General features: G+C 47.5%; 1 protein-coding gene across 2 annotated transcripts; it reads right to left on the bottom strand.

Annotated features, from left to right (window-relative positions):
- Positions 1 to 2559: 2559 nt before the first annotated feature.
- Positions 2560 to 21090, bottom strand: Eloa (elongin A). 2 transcript variants are annotated; one of them, XM_052717323.1, is made up of 11 exons: positions 20918 to 21090; positions 14550 to 14606; positions 13047 to 13153; positions 10626 to 11808; positions 9721 to 9835; positions 9061 to 9216; positions 8860 to 8957; positions 7215 to 7395; positions 6829 to 6940; positions 5513 to 5691; positions 2560 to 4953 (listed from the first exon to the last, which is right to left on the bottom strand). In XM_052717323.1, exons 1-11 carry the CDS (start codon positions 20990 to 20992, stop codon positions 4892 to 4894), a joined length of 2325 nt encoding a protein of 774 aa, XP_052573283.1. In that variant the 5' UTR covers positions 20993 to 21090; the 3' UTR covers positions 2560 to 4891. The 2 variants fall into 2 exon arrangements, with proteins under 2 accessions (XP_052573283.1, XP_052573284.1); XM_052717324.1 differs by lacking the exon at positions 13047 to 13153 and having other exon boundaries at positions 20918 to 20956.
- Between the last annotated feature and the right edge of the window lie 945 nt (positions 21091 to 22035).

Here is a 22035-nt window from a genome sequence, read left to right as displayed (position 1 = left end):
TAGATATGGTCTCATGTGACCCAGGCTGGTCTGAACTCCTAATCCTCAGCTTTCTGAGGGCTGGGATTGCAGCATGTGCCATCATGCCAGGCTTGCTTTTCTCTTCTCATACAGGAGACATCCTCTTCACAAAGCTAAAGCTGTCATGACCTAGTTACCTCCAAAGACCCTGCCCCTAACACCATCACGCTGGATTTCAGGATTTCAACATCAGAACTGGTGGGGGAGGGGAAGAGGACACATTCAGGCTAAAACCCTTCTGCTGCTTTTTTAAAAAGTGCATTCTGGGTACAGAGCATGCTTGAGAAACTTTGGGTGGATTTGAGCTTGGATGCCTGAAACTCAGTAGCCATTTAAGAACACTCAGACAGCAGGTGTCACAGAAAGGGTGGTCCAGGGGATTTTGTAGATGAACTGCTATATTTCTCTACTTAACTAGTCAGGGAGCCTCAAGGAAAAGAGGAACACTGAGATGATGGGCATCTTCAAGGTGCCGAGCCACAGAGGATTCTGCCAGGTGTCAGTTCCAGGCAGTAGCCAGAAATTCTCAGCACTGACTGTGGTCTTGAGGCTCTGTGTGTCCATGACTTAGACAGTACACGTGATGAGAGCAGGTGCTTTGGAGTCAGGAAACCACACAGCACTATAGCCCAGGACAAATTCTATGGCCTCAGGCTAGATCCTAACATAACCTCTCTCAACATGCACCTGTAATTCCAGTGTTTGCAAACAGAGAGAACTCGACAGGGACAGATAACCAGCCAACCTCAAGGCTCTGGCCTCCATGAGCACACACAGGCATGTGTGTACCTGTACACACCCACACTGCCCCTGTCCCAAATAGGGCAATAGTAAGATTCTCTGTACTTCAGTTTTCTTTTCCAGTTTTCTTATTTATTTGTTTGTTTAGGTTTTTCAAGACAGGATTTCTCTGTGTAGCCCTGACTGTCCTGGAATTTGCTCTGTAGACCAGTCTGGCCTAAAACTCAGAGATCCACCTTCCTCTGCCTCCTGCGTGCTGAGATTAAAGGTGTGTGCTGCCATGCCTGGCTAGTCTTATTTTTAAAATGGAGCAAGGCATGGTGGTATATGCCTATAATCCCAGCATTTCTGAGGTTGAAGCAGGAGGATCACTCAATGATTAAGGCCAATCTGAGCTACATACATTTTGCCTCATACTCCACCCACAAACAAAAATAAAACAGGATCATGACCGACTCCCCAGGATCCGTGTGAGAACTGACAGGGCATCAGGACCAAAAGGGCCTGGCGTGGAACAGGTACATAATCACCAGGATCTACTACAGGTCCTGCTTTGGCAATAAGAGGCGGAGAACTGATTTACAAACTCCAGCTATAATCGCCCCTCAGATACAGTCCGGTAATTAAGTTTGATGTATTTTCCCGACACTGACAACTAGGTCCAGGAAAGCCAAGTGGGGAGGGAAGGCATGTCTAGACCACAGGCCCAAAACGCCCTCTTTAGGAGAGGAAGGCTACAGAACTGGGTAGCTCTGAGATCTGGGTTTGAGGTAAGAGTCTGACCCAGATGATATATGCAGGGGTAGAGCTCAGCCAGAGCCAACACAGCAGGTTCTTACCAGGGTCTTTAAGATCTCAGGATGCCAAGTGAAGCCTGAGACCTACCTGGGCCCTTCACACCTGCGAGGGAGACTAAGAGCCAGAAGGGCCCAAAGCTTGTAGTCAGAGAACCTGGGTTCAAATCCTTTTCTGCTCCTTGAAGCTATTCAACATGGCTATGCTACCCCATCTCTGAATCAGTTTCTAACTGATAATTGCGTTACTAGCTCAGTCTCAGGCCTTTACGCACCACAAGAGACAGCACGAGCCCTCAACAAGTGCTGTTTGCCTTGTGTGGTGGCAAGGTTGTCTCTGAAACCCCTCTCTGGTCCTGCTATACTTTAGGCAGAAACCCCAAACCCTTTAAGGCTAGGCCTATGGGAGCAAGTGAAGTCCCGAGTGAATGTACATTGTTTGACATGGGCAAGGCCATGTGAAGGACTCCAATGCATCAGATTCCTAAGAATGGCAAAGACTTTCCCAGGTGAGGACCAGAGGATGGCAGTCTTCCTTTGGTCTGAGTGTGAATGCTGACAATATACAGAAAATGTCCACCTTAGCTCCCCTCACTCCCTGAATGTTTGAATCTTAAGACTGCTCCACTGAGATTAGCTAAACCTGCCTCCTAGTTCAGATGCACACCATAAACCCGCCTCCCTGTTCAGCTGTGTACCACAACCACCCTTCAGCTAAACAGCATACACCCCGCCTCTCTGTTCAGCTGTACAGCATACACCCCGCCTCCCTGTTCAGCTGTACAGCATAAACCCCGCCTCCCTGTTCAACTGTATACCACAACCACCCTTCAGCTGTACAGCATACACCCCGCCTCCCTGTTCAGCTGTGTAGCATAAATGAGGAGTTCACAGGGTGCTGAGGCAGCTTCATCAGTGTGAGCACACCCCCACAAGATTAAAGAAGCAGGCATCTTGTGATTGGTCTCTTCCCTGACAAAATGAGGAAGAAATGCTCAGCAGGTAGAATCTTTTTGCTTTTTATTTAGACGTGAGTTTTTCCTTTTTGTATAACTTATCTAATTAAAATATTCATCTTGTAGTTACCACAAAAAAGTAACATAGAAAATTGTATTTACATTTTGGGACCAAAATACAAATGAAGAGCAGGACAATGCTCACTCCTGCCCCTCCTGCCTCCAAAAAAGAGAAAGAAAGCCCCTGAGAACCCCTTGTGACACCAAGGATGGCAAAGGGCTAATCTGTCATTTGTGATTTGTATGTAGTGTAGCACAGAAAAAATTGCACAAGTTTTCACAAATGCGACCAAAACTTAGACGTCACCTTGTGTCTGCTTTGTGGCTGTTGTGTACGTTGGTGAGGGTTGTGGAGGCGGCTGGCTTCCTGGCCCTCACTAGTCTCACCACTCCTATCCCTGACACAGACACACTGAAGGGTGGAAGATCTGGCTCTAACAAACTGGCCGCATCAGAAATCTTTATGTGCCAAAGCAGATGCTGTCATCGGGATGACAGACCTGTGTCCTTTCTTCCCCTCGGCCTAAGCACTCCAAAGAAGGGGAATGAAATCACACACAACTAAATCTGCAACAGGAAAGACGGCAACAGGAAGTCTTGGAAACACAGCTAAGGCAAATCTGAGGTGATCAACACCCAGACGGGGCTATTCCAAGCACCAGGCACCTGGCTCCTGGTGCAAATGTCCCCGTGATTTCTGGTAAGAGACCTGATGTTAGACTTGGAGGTCAGGCTAAGAGAGAGGTGGTATGGTGAAACAAGCAATCAAGAGAAACAATGCTTTACTCAACCCCCAAATACATCAAGACTCGTGTCCCACGGCAGCAGGTATCCTGCAGGGCAATGCACAGTGAGGAGGGCCCAGCTTCAGCTGGGCGGCTTCCTGTGCTGCCTGGAGTCTTCACTAGCCTGAGGTCTCCAGGGTGGTTAAAAACAACGTAGATAGGAGCGATGGCACAGCATAGCAGACCGTCCGTCCTCAAGTTCACAGCATCTTTCACCCGGCTTATAGCCAAATGCATCCTACTAGCTCCATGTTTTCTGACTCAAGGAGGGAGCTGGGGTTGCCCTCTTAGTTCTGATCTTGCCCCAACAATTGGAAAGAGCCGTTCTCTAGAACAGGCTGGCTAGCTGGGACCAGGTTCCCCATGCCAGTGTACAGCCAGCCCCTTCCCGAGGTGGCCCTTTCTCCTAACTGGCCTCCACTCGGACGGTAGAGGGCTTCAGCAGCAGGTTCTGTCAGACACAGCAAACTGTTGTGCTCTCCAGTCACATGATCTTTCCTTTCAAACAAAAACAATTTCCAACAGAGCACTAAATGTTTTCAGTAATTCACTCCTAGTAGTAATTCCTAGGAACAAGAGATTAAAGTGCTGGCTTTTCAAACCCCCATCCAGTTCAGAGCCACAAAAGCCCTCCATGTCTGTGTTTCCCCATGGAGCAGGGAAAGGAAAAATAAGAGGGTGGGGACTAAAATACTGAACCAGAAACTAAAAATCACAAAACTGCTGAGGTCCTATGCAAACTTGATCCAAGTTCTATCCTCCAGTGAGCCTTAGACAGGGAAGAGGAGTGTGACTTGCAGAAGATGAAGGAAGGGCTCTAGACTTTGCAAACAGCCCTCCTTAGCAAACACCACTGATGGACAAGAAGGAAAGGCTCCTGCCCAGGGGTTCTGATGATCTCAGAGTGAGGCCCTTCTGAAGAGCTGCTATGTCAAGGCTCCCCCGAGCACGGGCAGTCTGGCATGTCCTCACTCCTGCCCCCATCCATAGTTGGGCTTCAAGTGACACACAAGCTCTGGGGTGCCCTTTTGGACCAGTGTCTACTCAAAGACCTGACCTAGAACAAGACTGGCTTTTGCTCGGTTCATCTAATTTTAATAAAGGACCTGGAAAATAAAAGCTAAATATACAATAGAGGACAAAAAAAAAGAAAAAAAAAGAAAAGAAAAGAAAAAGAAAAAAAAACCAAAAAAACCCCTGGGGTACTATAAATACATCTGGGGCAATATTTATTAATTAAAACTATGTCTTATAGTTTACAAAGATGCTAATTAGCAATAAAAGTATAATTGACCTTAAAGTCTCAGTATGACTGAGGCTTCATACTGTCTTCAGAAATCTGAAGTGTGATCCAGCCAGGGTGCAGGGGCGCAATGCATAGGGAGACTCCTGCTACTGTGCAGGAGTCAGAGGCCAAAAGTTCCACAAACAAAAGCTAGGGGGTCTTCTGTGGACATCCTCTTCTCTTGTCCCTCCTGTCCCCAATGTCCCCGTGTTCCTGCTTCCCAGACTCCACCTCCAAGGCAAGTCCTACTTATCGTCGGGAGAACCTGTTCTTGAATGCTTTAATTGTCTTGGCCATCATCGGGGCAATTTCTGTGAAGGAAAGGAAGCAGCTGTTTCAGATGAGTGGCAACACGGACATGGACCGTGTGCTTACAGCAGAGGCCAGGCTGAGTTTGCCTGCTTCCCTGGCTGTGTACCCCACCCACGCACGCACGCACGCACACACGGACACACGGACACACACGGACATGAACAGGAACTGTCTGCTAACACTGCCACAGACACCACATCATGAGGCAGACCCTTGGCAAGGCCCTGCAGGTACAGAACCACCACCATCTCTGACACCACAGCTCTGGAAGACTGGCTGATGTGCTCATGATGGCTGTAAGTAGTAAATCAGGAGTCTTTGATGTAAGGGCCATAATCCCCACAATTTAACTTTGCAACATAGACATTCAAACCAGTAAATAGTACCCAGACTCCCCTCCCCAGACTCCCCCACAGCCTCCCAGAGCAGCAATAGGACTCAGATGCGCTAAGTTCAGAACACCTGAGGAGGGCCAGCCTGCCCTTGGCTAGTAACCTATGCCAAGCCGACACTGTGCCAGGATCCCCACCCATCCCTGCTCCCACCAAAGTTACTTACTCTTCACAGCTGGTTTCCTAGGATCATAGGAAACAGAACTGCTGGCCACTGGAGCTAAGTGGGCACTGCTGGTACTAGGCCCATCATAGGCCATCTCTTCAGGGCTGGAGTGGAAGCTGCTGCTGCTGTTGCTGGCAGGAACATGGCTGCTTCCTGTTGTATATGGTGCTGGCTTAATCCTGTAACACAGAACAAAGCTGGTTAGTGGAGAGCACTCGACCTGAAATAGGTGTTCTGGGGGAACACCACTGTGGCTCTGAGCAGTGGGTCTGATACACTGGGTTCTGGGAAAGAGTCAAAGGCAACTGTTATTAACCCTTTAGTGAGATGGACAGTCTCAGCTAAACTTTGGCTGGTAAAATGTTAGTCTATAATTTGAAAATGGTCATGTGGCCTAGAAAAATCTAGTCACCCTAGAAATTTTGTTTTGTTAATCCCAGCACTTGGGAGGCAGAGGCAGACAGATCTCCGTGAGTTTGAGGCCAGCCTGGTCTACAGAGTGAGTTCCAGGACAGGCACCAAAACTACACAGAGAAACCCTGTCTCAAAAAAACAAACAACAACAACAAAAAAGGGAATACTGGCCAGGCGGTGGTCGCACACGCCTTTAATCCCAGCACTCGGGAGGCAGAGGCAGGTTGATCTTTGTGAGTTCGAGGCCAGCCTGGTCTACAGAGCGAGTTCCAGGACAGGCTCCAAAGCTACACAGAGAAACCCTGTCTCCAAAAACCAAAAAAAAAAAGAAATTTTGTTTTGGTGTGCATGTGTGTAAACAGATGTGGGTGTACAAGGACAGGTGTTCATGTGGAGGCCAGAAGTCAACCCTGAGTGTCGTTCCTTAGGAGCCACTTAGTTTTATGAGACAGGGTCTCTCACTGAGACCTGGAGCTCACTGCACAGCCTAGGCTGGTGGGCCAGGGATCCACCTCCCCAACCTGGGATCCCAAGTGCATCACCCCATCTGTCTGTTAGCAGGGGTGCTGAGGAGCAAACTCAGGTCCTCAAGCTAGCTCCTCAAGCCGAGAAGTAGTTTTTTTGTTTTTGTTTTTTTTCTTGTTTAAATGAGGAAAATGAAAGCAGAAAGAGCACTTCCTTAAACCAGGTCCTGTTCTCCACGTAACTGACCTGGGTCCCTGACCAAGAAGCAGAAATAATACACCCAGGCAGCAGTCGAGACACTGAGGGGCAGAAAGGTAAAGTATAGACCCAGTAAGCACTCCAGAGCACTCCAGAGCTTGCCTCTACCCCAGAATAAGTCACTTCCTGGCCCCCAGCTCTCCTTCAGGGTAATGACCACGCAGCCGCAGAGATCTTGCCTGACTTTCTCAGGGACAGCTGCTCCTCCAGTTCCAAACTTCTCCTGCCTTCGTCGGACATCTCGAGGTGGTTTGGCCACAGAGTTGACAAAGGCCATCTTTGCTTGTCGTCCTGAGGAGAAATACAAACATCAGTATTGACCTTCTTAAGCAAAGGTACTGCTGCCAATTTAACAACCTAGAGCTTTTGAAAGCCCCAACCTAGGGCTCAATCAGGCCCTCTGACCTCACTGCCGGGGAGCAGCCTGTGGCAGAAGAAATGCCACCCCTGCTCATGTGCAGAGACGTTTAGAGGATGGTGCCCCCGTACCCACCAGGCCCACTGAGACTCCGCTGCTGACTCAAGCGCCCACCTGGCTGCCCTGCCCAGCCCCCACTTCCTTTACCTTTCGGCTTATTGGCATGCGCAGAGCGGATGTTGTTTGTCAGCAGGCGTAGGCGCTGCTCTCTGGCATCCTGAAGCCGCAGGTACATCTCCCGCCAGGATTCATACTCTTCTGGTCTTTCCTCCTTAAAGTCTCGGTGACAGTGAACTTTCCATAACTGATCTGTTTCCTCAATGAGTACCTGAAATCAGGGCCAGGACACCATTTCTATACAAGCACTCCCACATCTCTCCCTTCTACCTAGGCATGACCCACTACCTAACAGTTTGTGGGGGCAGGGTGTCTAAACAGTAGTATTACAGTACCACAATTCCAGAAAAAAGGCAAATCACTAAATAAAAGAAACAGCTAAGTTGGAGGCACTAAGCTAATCACCTCAGAGCAGTGATTCTCAGTCCTTAATATAGCTCCTCATGTTGTGGTGACCTTCAACCATAAAACTATTTCGTTGCTACTTCCTAACTGTAATTTTGCTACTGTTATGAGTCGGAATATAAATATCTGCTATGAAGGATATCTGCTATAAGACTCCCAAAGGGGTCATGACCCCACGCTGAGAACCACTGCTCTAGGCATTGGGAATGGAAGAGTTAACAGAGATGATAGCCAGCTACCGATATCAATCATTTCCTTCAGAAATCAATAAGGGCAGAGCTGGGGTAAAGTCAGCTGTTTCCCAGCACTACACTGAACTGCCATGCAAGAGGGCTACCTCAGCAGGTCTGCACAATGAGATCAGATGAGTGTATCTGCCTTAGAGGAAGGATTCTAGAAGACTTCGAATGTCTGGCATGTGCTGTCACTTTCCCTAGACACCCAAGTGCCAGCATTAAACATATCTCCCTGGACCCCAGAAGCTTTGCTGCCAGAATTTCCCCTTTACTTTGATGAGTAGGCAAGCTCATGGGAGACCTTGAAAGTACTCTGCCCTGTGTTTGAGTCCTAGCCCCCTACTTAAGATCCCAGGAGAGCCGGGCGGTGGTGGCGCACGCCTTTAATCCCAGCACTCGGGAGGCAGAGCCAGGCGGATCTCTGTGAGTTCGAGGCCAGCCTGGTCTACAGAGTGAGTTCCAGGAGAGGCGCAAAGCTACACAGAGAAACCCTGTCTCGAAAAACCAAAAAAAAAAAAAAAAAGATCCCAGGAGAGAGCTGGCAAGATGGCTCAGCAGGAAAGTAACTTGCCACACAACAAGCCTGGTGACCTAAGTTTGGTCCTGGAAGCCATGTAAAGATAGAAGGAAGAGAAGCAGCTCCACAAAGCTGTCCTTTGACCTCTCCATACAGGCAATACACGCACATACTAAAATTTTTTTTAAGAGGAGCCAGGCATAAGGGCACACACCTTTAATCCCAGCACTTCGGTGACAGAGGCAGGCAGATCTCTGTAAGTTTGAGGCCAGCCTGGTCTACATAGTGAGTTCCAGGACAACTAGACCCTGTCTCAACAAACAAACAAACAAACAAAACAAAGAAGGATCCCAGGAGTAGACACAAAGAACATGCTTGTTTAAAGGCCCAGATGCAAAGCAAACATGCCCAGAACAGTGATTTGCCCTCTGACCTGCCCTTTAGCCATAGCAGATCCAGAGACAAAACTACTGGAAACACAGCCAGGAAGCTGCCCTGTCTCACTGGGGACACTCACGTGATTGCATTCCTCTATTCGATAGAGTTGATCAGGTGTACACCTCTCCAAGACAGGTTCGAGAACAGAGTAGGGGACTCCTCCCACTTCAAAGATGGCTGCAGAGAAACCAGAGGGGAGAAGGTAAGTGCTGCATGGCAGCCAAGCTCCCCAGTGACAAAGTCCCAGTGTGGCAATGTACTTGAGAGGTTGGTGACTCACAGTCAATATTGTTCTTCAGCACCCGGATACACTGCTGGTGCAAGGTCATCATTTTGGGGAGATAGGCACACTTGGAACCTGAATACACCTGCATCTTAGAATTCATTCTGCGTCCTGTGAACCCAGCTTCTTCTTCTTCCTGGGGTGAAGAGAATGCTGTAGAAAGAGGAAAACCAGCAAGTCACAAAAGGTGTAAGCCACGTGGTGAGGACTCAGAACCCACATGGCAGCTCACTGCCTTCTGGAATTCCAGTCCCAGGGCTCCTGCATCGTCTTCTAGCCTCTTCAGCATTACACACACACGGTGCACAGACATACGCAAGCAAAACACGACGGCAAAATAAAAACTATAATCTTTAATCCCAGCACCCAGGAGAGAGGCGTGTGACTACAGAGTGAGTTGTAGGCCAGCCAAGGCCACACACTGAGACTCTGTTTTAAAAAATAATTGTAGCCAGGCAGTGGTGGCGCACGCCTTTAATCCCAGCACTCGGGAGGCAGAGCCAGGCGGATCTCTGTGAGTTCGAGGCCAGCCTGGGCTACCAAGTGAGTTCCAGGAAAGGCACAAAGCTACACAGAGAAACCCTGTCTCAAAAAACCAAAAAAAAAAAAAAAAAAAAAAAAAGAAAGAAAAAATAATTGTAAAGATGTCCCAATTACCTTTTCGCTTTGGCTGGAAGGAAGAAATCAAGTCCAGAGAAGGAAGGGGACGGTAGTTGGACTGTATGGCAGGTAAGGGGATGTCTGGCAGCACCGGCAGCGCATCAGTAGCGACCTGCAGGAAACGGAGTACACAGAGCATCCCATAAGCACAGCTTTCAGCGTTAATCCCTGAGATAAACCAAGCATACTGCACAGGCAGATAGATCCAGGCGAGAGGGGCAGAGGTCATGAATGACACCATCTAGGTCAAGAAATACATGTATAGCCGGGCGGTGGTGGTGCATGCCTTTAATCCCAGCACTCAGGAGGCAGAGGCAGGCAGATCTCTGAGTTGGAGGCCAGCCTGGTCTACAGAGTGAGTTCTAGGACAGCCAGGGCTACATAGAGAAATTTTATCTCAACTACCTTCCTCCCCCAGTAAACAAATAATAAAACAGATGTAGATAGGACAATAAGAATGTCTTGGGGGGGCCGGGCGGTGGTGGCGCACGCCTTTAATCCCAGCACTCGGGAGGCAGAGCCAGGCGGATCTCTGTGAGTTCGAGGCCAGCCTGGGCTACCAAGTGAGTTCCAGGAAAAGGCGCAAAGCTACACAGAGAAACCCTGTCTCAAAAAAAAAAAAAAAAAAAAAAAGAAAGAAAGAAAAAGAAAAAGAATGTCTTGGGGAAAAATTTCTTTTGAAGTGCTAAGAAGTAAAGTCTCACACACTCTTAGCAAGCACTGTACTACTGAGTTACCTCAGCCCAGAATAATTCTTAGGTAGCATCCACCCCAGCAGCTAGTGAGGCCCAGAGAATATTCCTACCAATTGAAACTCAGCAGGCCAAAGGCCAGCAAGCCAGGCGGCATGGCAGGCGGGCTCTGGGCACTCAACAAGCCAGGCGCTGGGTCGATGCAGTTACCTTTCGAGGCCTGGTGGGTTCGGCTCCGGCTGGTTGCACCTTCTCTGACTTGTTCTCGTTCACCTTGGGTAATTTCTGAACTGAGTTCAAGTTTTTACTAATGCTTTTAGAGTCCTTTTTTTTAAGGCCCTTTTCTCCAGGTGCTGTGGCTGAAGCTTTCACAACCTTCTTCTTTTTCTTCCGAGGCTGGTCATAGCTGAGGTATGACTCAAAGGACATGGTGGGCTGCTCAAACTCGTCATCCATGTCCGGCTCCTCTACTTTAGGGAGGGAGGCCGGTGACTTTCGATCCGAGTTAGTTCTTCCTTTGCCCTCCTTCAGGTTGTTGGGAACTTTCTCCTTGGCTTTGGGCAGCAAATCTCCTGGCCCCCGCCCTGAGTCTGAGCCGTCTGCCCTCGGCCTACTCTTCTCAGACCTGCTCTTCTCGGAGTCCTTGTGTTTGGGCTTTCGAAAGTGGTTATCTGAAGCCGCTTCCAAGGCAGGCGGAAGCTTCTTCTTGAGACTGCTGCCCTCTCTGTCCTTCTCTTTTTTGACAACACTAGAGGGCGGCTTCTCCTTGGCACTGTCCCCTGAGAGGAGCCTTCGGTGTTCCTCTTTGGAAGAGGCCTTGTGTGATTTCTCTCTGCCCAGGGCAGAGACCTTCTCCTCACTCCTGGCATCCACAGGGCGTTTCTCCTTGTGGGAAGATTTGTGCTCCTTGTTTTGGCTTACAGCCCCTTTGGCCTGGTGCTCAGCCAGGTGTCGTTCGTGACTAACCCCTAGTCTGTCCTGAAAGGTATTACTGTGGACTTTTCCAGGCTTCTGGTGTGAAATGATGGGCTCACGGTCCTCCTCTGGTGACCTGTAGTGGTCTGTGTACATTTGATGTGGACTGGAAGGTGGGGGAGATTGAACATGGCCATAGTCAGAAGACTCAGGGTCTGAAGAATATGGTGGTGACACTCTGTGACACCTCTTCCTTTCATCCCTCCTCTCGTGACTGTGAGTCACTTTGTGAGGCCTTTCAGGCTCTGAGAGTTTTTTGTGTTTTTTCTGCCTGTGCTCAGGGCTATAGGACCGGCTGGCAGAGGCTTTCCAGCTTTCCTGGTAGTCCGCTTCCATCTCTTCCGCCCTCTGAAGAGCATCTCGAGGGCGCTTTCGGGAGCTGCTCTTCTCAAGATCCTGATCCTCAGCTTCACTGTTTCTAAGATAAAGGAAAAGCAGAAGGAAATCTCAGCATAGCCCTCTTTAGAGAAAGAAAGGCATACACCTGACCTTATAGAAATGGACGGCACATCTATAATCCCAACACTTGTGAGTCAGGACAGGAGGATCAAAAGTTCAAGGCCATCCTCAGCTACAAGAGACTGGCTCACCACAAAACAAACAACAAACCCAGGCCAGGAGTGGTAGCTTACACCTATAGTCCCAGTATTAAGGAGGCTAAGGAAGGACTGTTGAGGAATCAGATGTTCAAGGCCATCCTGTTATATAGCATGTTCTAGGCTAGATTGAGCCACATAATGAGACCCTGTCTGAAGAAAGATATTAAGGCCAGCCTGAAGGCTCAACAGGTAAAAATACTTGTCATGCAAGCCTGGAGACCTGTGTTCAATCCCATGGTGGCAGAAGAGAACTGACTCTCAAAAGCTAGAACACATACCCACCCTGCCTCCCATAATAAACAAAAAGAGCAACCAAAAGGGTATAGTTCAGTGTTAAGATAACCTGTTTAGTATGTGAGAGACCCTGAACTCAATCCTCAGCACCAACCCCCCCCCCAAAAAAAAACACCCAACAAAATGCTAAAGTTTATCATTAAAAAAGAATTGTACCCAGGCATTGTGGTGCATGCCCTTGATCCCAGCACTCAGTCAGGCAGATCTGAGTTCAAGGCCAGCCTGGTCTACAAAGTGAGTTCCACCAAGGCCGCAGAGAGAGACCCAGTCTTAAAAAACAAAAACAAACAAATTATAGAAAAAAAAATTGATTCCATTTTTACTTATTTACTTTGTTGGGGAGCATGCACCATGCACATCGGGAGATCAGAGAACAGCCTTTGGGAGCTGGATCTCTCCTTTCATCATATAAGTTCCAAGGATCAAACTCAGTTTGTCAGGGTTGGCAGCAGGTGTCTTTACCCACTGGGTCATCTCCCTGGTCCCTAAGAAATTTTGATTTTTTTGTTTTTTTGTTTTTTTTGTTTGTTTGTTTTGTTTTTCGAGACAGAGTTCTCTGTGTAGACCAGGCTGGCCTCGAACTCACAGAGATCTGCCTGACTCTGCCTCATGAGTGCTGGGATTAAAGGCACAGTCATTTTGCTTCTTAATATTTTATTGTATATTCTACAATATCCTACAATAATTATAGGTTATTTTTATAAATGAGGCAACATAGTCATTTGATAGAAGAAGCAGAAAAGCAAAGCAGAAACATTCTTACCGCTCTACAGGAACCAGCTTCTTCCACTGGGCGACCAGGTCTCTGGCAAAGTTCCCCACTTGCTCATGTTTTCGAAAGCTGTTTACTGTTTTCCCTACCCCAGTCTCCTACAAATTTAACAAAGGAATTGATTGAGGGTTCTGAAACGAAGGGCATATTTTCCTAAAGAAATAGGGCCTCCTGTTTGAGAAAAGCAACAAGCAACTATTTCCCTATTAAAAAGCCTTCTAAGCCTTATACTAAATTACTTTGTGGCCTATGCCCAAAGATCAGACACAAAGTAATAAAGCTCAGAGGTTTAGAGAAATGTGTCATCAAAATGCCCCAGAACCGTAACAATGTAACAAGGAGGGGAGCCAGTCGACCCTGGGCTTAAGATTCTGCATGCCCTATAGGAGTCAGAGTTCATCATAGTCCTTGAGGTAGGAATTAGCCTCGTTGTACAGAGGCCTGGCCTAAAGCCATAGAAGTTAGATGTGATTTTTTTTTTTTTTTTTTAAAGACAGGGTTTAACTTTGTACACCAGACTGGCCTTAAACTCACAAAGACTCACCTGCAAAGGCACACGCAAACCATGCCTGCCTAGAAATTGGGCTAGAATCTAGGAATAGTTGATGCCAAAGCCAATGTTCTTTACAGTGATTAAAAAAAATTTTTTTTTGTTTTTTGTTTTTTTTTTGAGAGAGGGTTTCTCTGTGTAGCTCTGGCTGTCCTGAAACTCATTCTGTAGACCAGGCTGTCCTGAACTTGGAGATCCACCTGCCTCTGCCTCCGAGTGCTGGGATTAAAGGCGTGCACCACCATGCCCGGCTCCTCAGGAAGCACTCTTAACTACTCCTGTATCTCTCATGCACCTCATCTATTGAAATTCTGAATTGAGGGCTAGAGTGATGGCTTTGCAGTTAGGAGTGCTTACTGCTCTTGCAGAGGATAGAAACTCAATTCCCAGCACCCATACCAGGGAGCTCACAGTTAACTGCCTGTAATTCCAGTTTCAGGGAATCTGAGGGCCTGTGGCCTCTTTGGGCATGTAAACATAGCACTCAAAGTTACTCAGGCACACACATAAATAAAAGAATAAATCTTTAAATTTTGAACTAAAATTCACATAACAGAGTAGCTCAGCTGAGGATGTAACACCCTGGGCTTGTTCTACAGCATGCCTGTCTGTCCACCTTGACACATGACATAAATTTCACCAGCTTAAAGTACATAGTGATTTCTAGAACATTCCTCATACTGAGCAATAAAAACCACCACCTAACTCCAGAACAAAAAAAGAAGCCCTGTTCCTCCCAATCCCCCAGCCCCTAACAACCACGCACTTACCTACTTTCTGACTATGACTTTGCCTATTCTGGACATAAAAACAGACTCATACAGTGTACCGTGTTTTGTGTCTGGCTTCTTTAGCTTGTAAAGCCTATCCTCTAAGTCTCCCTCTACCCCCTCTCTAGTGGGAAACATTTGCAATACATAATATTACAGTTATAAAAGTCTTACCACAAGAATGTCTACTGTGATAGGCAAGATGGAAAGTTTCTTCAAATATTTCAATAGCTGCAAAGAGAATAAAACACAAATTAAGTTCTATAGTCATAACCATCTTCTCTGGAGCAGATGAGATTATCTGATGATGAAATGTTTGCTTGGTGCTATGCTCTTCACGGCACTACTATTATCTTACAAGTGTGAAGACACTCAGGGAGCTTCATTACTAGTCCAAGACACAAGTGGGACAGGATTTACTTCTGTCTATGGTTTTAGAGTCTGTGCTCTTTTTTTCAAAAAATAGATTTTTAAAAATGTGTGTGTCTGGTGGTGCATTCCTTTAATTCTGGCACTCAGGAGACAGAGTTAGGAGGATCTCTGTGAGTTTGAGGCCAGCTTGGTCTACAGAGTGAGTTCCAGGACAGTCAGGGCTACACAGAGAAACCCTGTCTCAAAAATAAACAAATAAATGTATGTTTGTGTTTGAGCACATGTGTGCAAGTCAGAGGACAACCTTAAAAATCATCAGCCGGGGGCCGGGCGGTGGTGGCGCACGCCTTTAATCCCAGCACTCGGGAGGCAGAGCCAGGCGGATCTTTGTGAGTTCGAGGCCAGCCTGGGCTACCAAGTGAGTTCCAGGAGAGGCGCAAAGCTACACAGAGAAACCCTGTCTCGAAAACCAAAAAAAAAAATCATCATGCTGGGGGCTGGAGAGATGGCTCAGCCAGCGGTTAAGAGCACTGGCTGTTGTTCCAGAGGTCCTGAGTTCAATTCCCAGCATCACATGGTGGCTCACAACCATCTGTAATGAGATCTGGCACCCTCCTCTGGCATTCAGGCAGAACCCTGTATACATAAAAATAAATATAAACCATCATGCTGGGCATGGTAATGCATGCCTTTAATTCTAGCACTGCTCAGGTGAGGGGCAGTGGTCAGCCTGGTCTAAATAGGAACCCTGACTCAAAAAAAAAAAAAAAAAAAAAAATCAAACAATCACTGCCCACCTCCTTTGATACAAGGTCTGTAACTGGCCCGGAGCTCACCAATTAGGCTAGGCTCACTGATCCACGAATCTCATGGCTCCTGTCTCTGCCTCTCCAACACCCGAATTATAAGAGTGCAACCCCATGCCCAGCATTTTTACATGGGTACAGAGGATTGAACTTAGGCCCTAATGCTTCTGCTGTAGTAAGCATGTTACCAAATGAGTTCTATCTCTCAAGCCCTCTTCTGTGGTTTTTAGTTTGATTATAATACTAGAAATTGAACCCATTTGGTTACCCATGCTGACAAGTGCTCTATCACCCAGCCTTCTCCTCACTTTTAGAGACAAGGTCTCACTCACTTGCTTGCTCAGGCCTGGTCTTGACTTCTGAGCTTCCTGCCTTAGCTTCTGGAATAGGGATTACAGGGCTCTTGCTACTAGACCTAGCTAGATTCTGTGGTTTCAACTGCTTTCCTTCTCCAAGGGAAAAGAAGAGGCAGAGAAGAGAACTAAAACTCACTAACTGGGACTGGAGAGATGGCTCAGCGGTTAAAAGCACTGGTTGTTCTTCCAGAGGTCCTGAGTTTGATTCCCCGCACCCACATGGTGGTTCAAATCATCTGTAACTCCAGTTCCAGTGGATCCAATACCCTCTTCTGGCCTCCAAGGGCACCAGACATACATGAAGTGCACAGGCACTCATGCAAGCAAAACATCCATACACATAAAATAAAAAATTTAAACCCTGGCTAACTGGCCTGGTATGATGACTCATATCTATAATCCCAGCACTTAGGAAACTGAGGCAGGAGGATCACCATCACCATGAGTTCAAAGGTTACCTGGGTTTCAGAGAGACCCCACTCTCTCCCCACAAAAACAAAACAAAACAACAACAACAAACAACCAAATAAAGCCATCAGCAACTATCACTTTGCAGAGGATTATAAACGTAGCAAGTTTAGGGAGATTACCCTCAGACTCGATACAATATAAAGCAGAAAAAGGACTCCACAGGAAGAGAGTATCTACAAGCCTCCTGAAGAGCTACAATGCTTATCACAAGCGTTTTCAACACAAATGGGAAGCCAAGATCAATCTTGGGTTGCTCCAGTCAGAGCTTTGCTGTTAATGATGATCAAGCATGCCTGGCTAGATCAGAAAGATCTGGGTTTGCCCATTTCCTTTCTAAAGTCTCTAAATCTAGGTCAAAATGGAGTCAGAGGCAGGTCATCTCAGCTTCTTGCCCGATCTTGTGCAAGTCAGTAACCTCCCTGAACCTTAGTTACTTCATCTGCAAATCAAAACTAGATTCTCTGTCTGCTGCACAAGCTGTGAGGATTCACTGGACAAACCATACACAGTGCTTAGTCATACTGTCTGCAACACTGTAAAAGTTAAACATGTCCACCCCAATCATTTCCTTCATCAGCCCACAGCTCTTCCTATTGATCCTGGACCAGACACTGCTCAGTCAATTCCTACTTCCTTTGTTTCTACGAAAGTCAGGGTTGCCTAAGCCTTTTTCTAAGAAACCCTTTCCATACAGAGAGTGTAGCAAAGTGTAGAACAGATAACTGAACCAGCTATGCAGTACACCCTTGTAATCCCAGCACTCAGAGGCAGATGCCAGCCAGCCTGGGCTACATTTGAGTACCAGGCCAGCTACATAGCAAATCCTCACTCGAAAAGTCAAAACATGGGACATGAGAGATAGGTCAGTGGTTAAGAGTACTTGCTCTTCCAGAGAATCCAAGTTCAGTTCCCAGAACCATCTGGCCGTTCACAGCCACCTGTTACTACAGCTTTGATGTCCTCTTCTGTCTTCTGAGGGTACCCACACGCATGTGTACAAACTAACATGCAGACACACACATATGTGCATAACAATTTTCATTTTTAAAAAGCCAAACAGGGCTCAAGAGATGGCCCAGTGGCTAAGAGCACTGACTACTCTTTCAGAAAGCCTGGGTTCAATTCCCAGAACCCATATGGTGGCTCACAACTGTCTGTATCTCCAGTTCCAGAGGACCTAATGCCCTCTTCTGGCCTCCATGGGCATCAGACACACATCTGAAACTAATACATATAAGAAATAAAAATAAACACTTTTAAAAGCCAAAATATAACAAAATTGATAACTGCCTGCCTTTACATTTAAATATTAGACAGCGAGACTTGTTCTTTCTCCTTTGTAGTCCAGGCTGTAATTGGTATGCCACATTACTCCAAGGTGGAGCAACAAGTATGTTTTTCTGGTCATTCTACTTCCATAATTACTTCACATGGTCTCCAGGCAGAGCAATTGGATCACAGGTGACAATCTTGTTTGACTGGGAATAAGAGCCCAGGGGTGTATCTGGGGAAAATGAAACCTAATGGACTAAAAATTGTACTTGAACTCCACCCCCTCTGTGATCCAACTCAGGAAATATCATACGTGGATTTCTGGTCGCATAGACTAGAAGCGCAAAGGCTAAAGGCAATTAACATTTCCTGAAAGAGAAATCTGGAATTATTGGAAAGAGTTAAAATGGGTGGTTCTTCTCTAATGGGAATCCCTAGAAGGGGGACATTTATATACTATTCACTGTGTGCTGGTATCATGCTAAATTTGCCTCATTTGACCCTGTCTAGTGGGTATTAGTCTCCTATTTTACCGATATTGAAACGGCCCAGTGAGGTTTCATAGCTCGCCTAGTAAGCCAAGAAACAGCTAACATAAAAAAGGAGCATACACCTAACTCATATACCGAGTACTCAGAATCAAAGAAGAAAGTAGGTGCTCTTCCTCAGTACCATGCTTACAGTGACAGCTTACAGCTTACAGTCCACATGGCAAAGGAGGTCACAAGGACAGAGTTATAGGACCTTTACACAGCCAACATAGAAGGGTGGAGTCAGGAGTCACAGGGGATGTGTTTATCTCAAAGCTTAGCACTAACTGGCAAAGTGAGAGTTGCCTGTTGCTTGCCTTTGAGCTAGCAGACAAAATGAAAACTCTTGAGATTTTCAAGCCAATTTGGTCCAATGTAAGAGAAAAAGATGCCCCTATCTCTAGTTTTCAGTACATTCCAAGGAAGAATGAAGCGGTAACAAGGGGAAGACACTATGGGTATCTTCAAGTAGATGGAAACGTGTTGTCAACCCAAGGAGCATCCATAGGGCCAGCAAGAACTGACAACAGATGATTGAGAAACATCAAAAATTTGCACAGTAGCATGCTTAGGAATCTGGGTCTCCTGCCCACTGCTTCAATCCTTAAAGCCAAACAGGTTCTCAACAGTGATCTCCTAGTTCTCCACCTACCATCAGTCTGTAGGCTTCACAGTTTCACCCTGAACCTAACAGAGGACTGCTAACTTCACCAGTCATGAAAATCATTTCCACTCCAACAGAAACAACAGAAGCTAAGTAATCTCCTACCACCTTCTTTACACGTGAGCCAAGACCTTGGATGAATGTAGAGTGAGTACACAGTTAATTTACACTTAAAACACCAAAATCCAATAGCAGGAGTTCCAGAAACACAGGTGTGGAATCAGCCTTTTGGCTAATAATGGTCTGGAAGCAAGATTTGGTTGCAGATTCAATACAGCTCTATAATCATCTTGCCATTTCAAGAACCTGTGAGAGCTTGCTGTGTTCAAAGGAGGTTGGAAAGCCGGCATGCCAGCTTGCAGTTTCCCCCTGCAGTCAGCTTGTTTCCAGTGTCAACTATCAGGCCCTTTGCAAAGGGGTCTGCCATCTTCCTCACCGTCACACTGCTCTCTTCACAACACATTCAGGTCTCCCTCCCCAGTGGGTACAGAATCCAGGAGCCCAGGTAGCTGCTACTGAACTACATCCCCAGCCCCAGGATAATTTTCTATCTAGGAAAAAAGGCAAATAGGGTTTTCAGTGGTAGTGCTTGCCTCCTAGTGTCAGCATGCGTCCCTGGGTTCTAGTGCCAGCACCGCAGAACCACCACAAACAACAACAAAGACACCAAGTACCCTTTAAAAAATTACTAGTAGTTCAAGAAAACCTACTTACACTTTTCCTAACTCGACATTTCATGCACAACTAGACAGGCCATTTCAAAATTTAAATTCTAACGGGGAAAAAAAACCCTATAGATATTATATGGAGAATTTTTTTAATCTAATGGGAAAAAATGACCAAATGAGGGTGGTTACTTTAAGGTCAGTGACAAATCTTACAGTGTACTGGTACTTGGAAATAATGAGCATTTATTAGGTGCCCACAAAGGGTTATTGTAAAAAGAAACTTGTAAATGTCTGACTGAAGGTACCAAAGCCTCCATAGAAAGTAAAACACGACAAATGAAAACATTTAAGTTTTCACTTATTTAGAACACACAGTCCTGACGAAGTGTATTTCCGAACTGAATGAAGTAAGTTAAAAAGTGGCCTGGTGGTGAGTGGTAGAGTGCAACCTTCAAAAACGAAGAAACCTCTCTGTGACCCGCTGGGAACAAGAAGAGTAGATGGGGACCCTGACTGGAAGTTCTGAAAGATGGAGATTAACACAGAGCACTTGGGTTCAGCTGGCATTTCAGGAAGAACCTAGAGACGGGCTGAGCAAAGACCTTCCCCAAAGTCCAGAGCTGGTACTGGATGGAAACCTAGATTGCACTTGTAAGTCCGCTGCCTCCCTCCATTACTTCCTCTTCCACTCAGCTCGCTGGAGACTTCACCTTTTAGGAACCGCAAGCCCAGGCTAGAATGCTGACAAGCAATGTCACACCCTTCGGTATTTCCATCCAGAGACTTCAGTGAAAACTATTCTAACTCCCACCATACCCTCTCCTAGACCACTGAGAAGCCGGGTCACCGAGAGGCCAGGAAGGGAAACAATGTATTTAAGATAACAGTTTCTAACAGAAGCAACAAAGTAGTTAGGTGCAATTAAACGTGATTCCCTCATCACTGGCGGCTCCCACCTTTCCATAAGTCAGAGCGGTGTAATACTCTCACGCCCTCGCCCAGGACCCGAGTTCTAGGAACAGAGCTCAAAAACCCAAGGTCTTCCTCGTTTACTCAGTTAAAGGGCGGAGGAGAGAACGGGGGTCCTCGCGCCGGTGAGCGGCGGAGCCGCAGGATCCCAACCAGCGGGACAGCGTCGCTCGGCTGGGACGGGGAAACAGCTGGCGCGGCTGCCCAGGGGAGCCCCGGGGAAAGCGGAAAGGCCAGGCCGCCCGTGCCCCGCTCGAGTCCTCAGCACCCAGCCGGGACGCGCCCGCCGGCTGCGAACTCCTCGCTACCCCGCGCCGCTCCGCGGGGCCTGGTTCCCGCTCCAAGGAGGACCCGGCCGCACCCGGCCCGCGACCGTTACCGGGCCCGCGCCGAGCCCAACGCCCGCCCGTGCCTCCTGCCCGCCCGCCGCTCACCTTCTTAGGGTCTGGGTTCGTGGCCAGGCGCGCCTGCAGCTTCTCCACAACTTGGAGCGCCGACTCCGCCGCCATCGCTGTCACTGGCGCGGCCTCCTCGCCGGAACTGGGCTCGCGTCGCGTCCTCGGGCCGCAACTCCGCCCTCCGTGCGGCCCCGGCGGAGACGGAAGCGCGAATGGTCCCTTCCGGGCCTCCGCTGGGGGGCGTGTGGGGACGGGCTCTGGACCTGCCCCCGTGCCAGACCACGCCCACAATATATCCACGATCCGCCCTGCTCCTACACCAGCAGCAGGCCACGCCCCCGACACGCCCAGCCCAGAGCACGCCGCCAGCCACGCCCCCAGGCCTTGTGCTTCTGCAAAGGCGGTGAAATCGGCTAGCCAAATTCGGGCCTTTACTCCCATGCCCAGCCCGTCCCATCCTGCCGCGAGATACACCCTCATTTACACCTGACGGTGGTGTCAGTGCTGGGCTCCCGGGTCCCACAGAGATTTCAGGGACCATCCAGGGACCTTTGGAGTTGAAGGAGAGAACTGACTCTTGTAAATTATCTGACTTCCACCTAAAAGCTGTGACACACCCACACAAGAAAGAAATCGTGTAATTTAAAAATTTAAAGTAGCTGGGCAGTGGTGGCACACGCCTTTAATCCCAGCACTCGGGAGGCAGAGGCAGGTGGATCTCTGTGAGTTCGAGGCCAGCCTGGACTACCAAGTGAGTTCCAGGAAAGGCGCAAAGCTACACAGAGAAACCCTGTCTTGAAAAACAAAAAACAAAAACAAAACAATAAAAATTTAAAGTAATTTAACAAGCCGGTCGGTGGTGGTGCACGCCTTTAATCCCAGCACTCGGGAGGCAGAGGCAGGTGGATCTTTGTGAGTTCGAGGCCAGCCTGGTCTATAGAGCGAGATCCAGGAAAGGCACCAAAGCTACACAGAGAAACCCTGTCTCGAAAAACCAAAAAAAAAAAAAAAAAAAAGTAACTTAACCTTATTGTAATATTGGTAAAGAGCAATCCAGACTGTCTGGTTTCAAGGCAATTTGAAACACTGAAAACAAAAATAACAATAATACATTTCCAACCATCTTGTCTTCAACAGCAGAAAGCAGTCCTGTT

This window comes from Peromyscus californicus, unplaced genomic scaffold (assembly GCF_007827085.1).
Source record: "Peromyscus californicus insignis strain IS unplaced genomic scaffold, ASM782708v3 Scaffold_5__1_contigs__length_169319896, whole genome shotgun sequence".
Classification (NCBI taxonomy): domain Eukaryota; kingdom Metazoa; phylum Chordata; class Mammalia; order Rodentia; family Cricetidae; genus Peromyscus; species Peromyscus californicus.
This window is presented reverse-complemented; position numbering and strand designations above follow the sequence as displayed.

Coding starts and splice junctions, on each gene's coding strand:
- Eloa (XM_052717323.1), bottom strand. CDS start 20,992: ATGGCGGCGGAGTCGGCGCTCCAAGTTGTGGAGAAGCTGCAGGCGCGC. Junction 9,836..10,625: donor AACCCACCAGGCCTCGAAAG/GTAACTGCATCG, acceptor CGTTTCCTGCAG/GTCGCTACTGATGCGCTGCC. Junction 4,954..5,512: donor TAGGAAACCAGCTGTGAAGA/GTAAGTAACTTT, acceptor TTTCCTTCACAG/AAATTGCCCCGATGATGGCC.